General features: G+C 53.0%; 1 protein-coding gene across 1 annotated transcript; it reads left to right on the forward strand.

The window, feature by feature from the left end:
• Nucleotides 1–245: 245 nt before the first annotated feature.
• HOXB1 (homeobox B1) lies at nucleotides 246–1,649 on the forward strand (the record flags this gene model as incomplete). The annotated part of the gene is made up of 2 exons (XM_080924334.1): nucleotides 246–900; nucleotides 1,321–1,649. The coding sequence occupies exons 1-2, from the start codon at nucleotides 336–338 to the stop codon at nucleotides 1,647–1,649; spliced, it is 894 nt and encodes a 297-aa protein (XP_080780460.1). The 5' UTR covers nucleotides 246–335.
• Between the last annotated feature and the right edge of the window lie 1,485 nt (nucleotides 1,650–3,134).

Below are 3,134 nucleotides of genomic sequence, written 5' to 3' on the forward strand. Positions count from 1 at the left end.
CAAAAAGTCTTTGAAGAAAGATGTTTTTGACGCTTCCATGTCGCTCTCAGATGGATGGGCTCAGAGTGATTGAAGTGTCTTTGTCATGCTAATGCTTGGGGGGTGATGGATGGGCGCTGGGGCTGCCAAACTCTGGCCCGCTTAGCCCATTGGCCTGGGAGAGATCACATGTGCCCCCCCCACCCCCACTGCCTATCCCCTTCCTAGGGGATCGCTGGCCGGGGCAAGCTGGCCCAGGCCATGGACTCAAGCTTCAGCGCCGTGACATACTGCCGAAAGGTTGTAGGGCAAGAGGGTGTCTCCCCCAAACGGCCCGACCCTCCTTCGGCCTCTACATGGACTATAATAGGATGAATTCCTTTTTAGAGTACCCACTTTGTAGCCGGGGACCCAGCGCCTATAGCGCCCCAAACTCCTTTTCCCCCAGCTCAGCTCCGGCCGTTGACAGCTACGCAGGCGAGAGCCGCTATGGTGGAGGGCTGCCCAGCTCAGGGCTCCAACAAAACTCGGGGTATCCTGTTCAGCAGCCGCCTTCATCCCTGGGGGTGTCCTTTCCCAGCTCTGCTCCCTCGGGGTACGCCCCAGCCGCCTGCAACCCCAGCTATGGGCCTTCTCAGTATTATTCTGTGGGTCAGTCGGAAGGAGACGGAGGCTATTTTCATCCGTCGAGCTACGGAGCCCAGCTAGGGGGGTTGCCGGACAGCTATGGAGCGGGTGGAGTCGGCTCAGGGCCCTATCCTCCGCCGCAGCCCCCTTACGGAAGTGAGCAGACGGCAAATTTTGCATCAGCCTACCACCTCCTCTCTGAGGACAAGGAATCTTCTTGCTCTTCAGAACCCAGCTCTCTCACTCCTCGGACCTTCGACTGGATGAAGGTCAAGAGAAACCCACCTAAGACAGGTAGGGCTCAGAGAAGTCATCCCCTCTCCTTGGCTCAGGCATACACAGAGGGGCCTGGGCCTGGGCTTCATTCATTCCTTTAGCTGCCTTTATTGGCAGGTAAGTACTTTCCGGGCTCAGGTCAGCAGGGATTTTCCCACCCGGTAAGCTCGGGACTACTTCCTCCCTAAGAGGTTTCCACAATCTTGTCTGTGCGCCCAGTTTAGAGCCAGTATTTCATGTTTCTTGTCTGAAGTTGAGTATGGGCGAGAGGATAGGTCTAGATTTCTTAATTATGAATGGAGGGTGTGCGTGATGCTTCATAGGGACTGCATTGGGTAGAATGATGAATGAGGGACCCAGAGTGGACTGAGGAGTGGAGGGGAGGGGGAGAAAGAGGTGAGAGAACTGACGTAGCTTTTCTTCCTGCCCCGCCCATAGCAAAGGTGTCCGAGCTGGGACTGGGCGCTCCCGGCGGTCTCCGCACCAACTTCACCACGCGCCAGCTGACGGAGCTGGAGAAGGAATTCCATTTCAACAAATACCTGAGCCGAGCCCGGAGGGTGGAGATCGCCGCCACTTTGGAGCTCAATGAAACGCAGGTGAAGATCTGGTTCCAGAACCGACGTATGAAGCAGAAGAAACGCGAGCGAGAGGGGGGCATAGTGCCCGCAGGCCCTCCAGGTTGCCCCAAGGAAACGGCTGGAGAGGCCTCCGACCAGTCCGCGTGCACCTCCCCAGAAGCCTCGCCCAGTTCCATCACCTCTTGAATTGAACTTCCTAAGTAACCCAGCTTCATACGCTGGTCTTCTCCTAGACTCTCCCAAACTTCACAGCCCTGGTGACCCTCCTCAAGGCCGAGAAACCAGTTCAGGAAACTGGGCAGGAGTGGGGAAATGTTTTTTTTTTTTTTTTTTTTTTCTCAGATCTAGGAGTGGAGGGATGATTGACGGCTGGGATCCTACAGGTCTGGGGACCTGGGGAGCACTCAACCCATTAGAGGTCGAAGGAAGGCCTCTTGGCTTTGATCTAGAGATTGGCTCAACACATCAGAGTAGGAGTCAGCCCACCCTTCTGCCTTCTTATTTCCCTTCCAACTCGAGTTCAGTGCCTTTGAGCTTGGAGAGTTCTTTAGCATTCTTACCGGACTCTTTTTTTTTTTTCTAGGCCTGGGATAAAGAGTCCTTGGGATTTTCCGGTGGAGGATGTGTTTGCCTGTAGGCACATCACCACCAACCCTTAATCTTAATCCTAAATCCAACTCACCGCAGACCTTACAATAGCACCGACTGCCTTGTGACATACCAAAAACCCCTCTAGTCCCAAGTAATCCCACAAACCCTTTCCTGGCACATTTCTATTGCACTAACGCAGCCCTCAGAGGCTGGTTTACGATACCCGCTCCTTCCCCCTGGCATCACTAAATCACCCAAGTGTTTTGGAACTTGGCACTGCAGAGATTTCCGGAGCATCATCTCAAGGACTGCCTCAAGCAAGCCTCAGCCAAGAAGGGGCGAGTACCCCCTTTCCTATCCCTATTTATTACCTCCGGAAAGCCGCCCCCCATTCTCCTTTCCATAAAACTACCCAACCCCTGGGGCTGTCTGGGGAGGTCCAGGAATTCCCAGCAGCTTCGGACATTTCTGTGAACCTTGGAGACAGCACAGAGGCCACTTGAGTTTCTAGAAAACCAAGCTCCAAGCAAGCCAGGTTCTCTTTGTATCTACAACTACCTCATTGCAATAAAGTCTGTTCTCCCCTTTTCTTTCTGCTTTTGCTTCTCCATCTTGGGGTGGAGGAAGAGCTATGAACTCTATCAGGCCATTGACTGGGTTGGAAAGGCTGAGAAAATGAGTGTTTTTTGGGGTCCCAGCCAAGGTAGAAGAGGATCCCCAGATACCTAGTAGTCCACTGGTCTTTTCAGAGAACCCAGAAATACATGCTAGAAGATGGGGGAACCAGATAATTCTGAGACGATCTTGAGAAAGGGGTGAAAGAAAGGAAAACCAGACATCTGTTTGGTGTCTGTGAAGAAAATTGTAGAGGGATAGCAGATGGGACTCTGCCTGTTTCCTTTCCCTCTACCCTCAGTTTCCTCCAGAAACTGCAAAGAGATCAGGCTTGGGGCTGTGGGGTGTCAGGAAGGTGCCCCTATTCTTTCTCAGAGAGTCAAAAGATGGGTCCTTGGCAAACTCTTCACTAGCACACATATTAAGCCCTAACTCCAGCCCTTCTATACAGGAATATTGGATTGA

The sequence above is a fragment of the Micromys minutus genome (genome assembly GCF_963924665.1).
Source record: "Micromys minutus genome assembly, chromosome: 10".
Taxonomy (NCBI): Eukaryota; Metazoa; Chordata; class Mammalia; order Rodentia; family Muridae; genus Micromys; species Micromys minutus.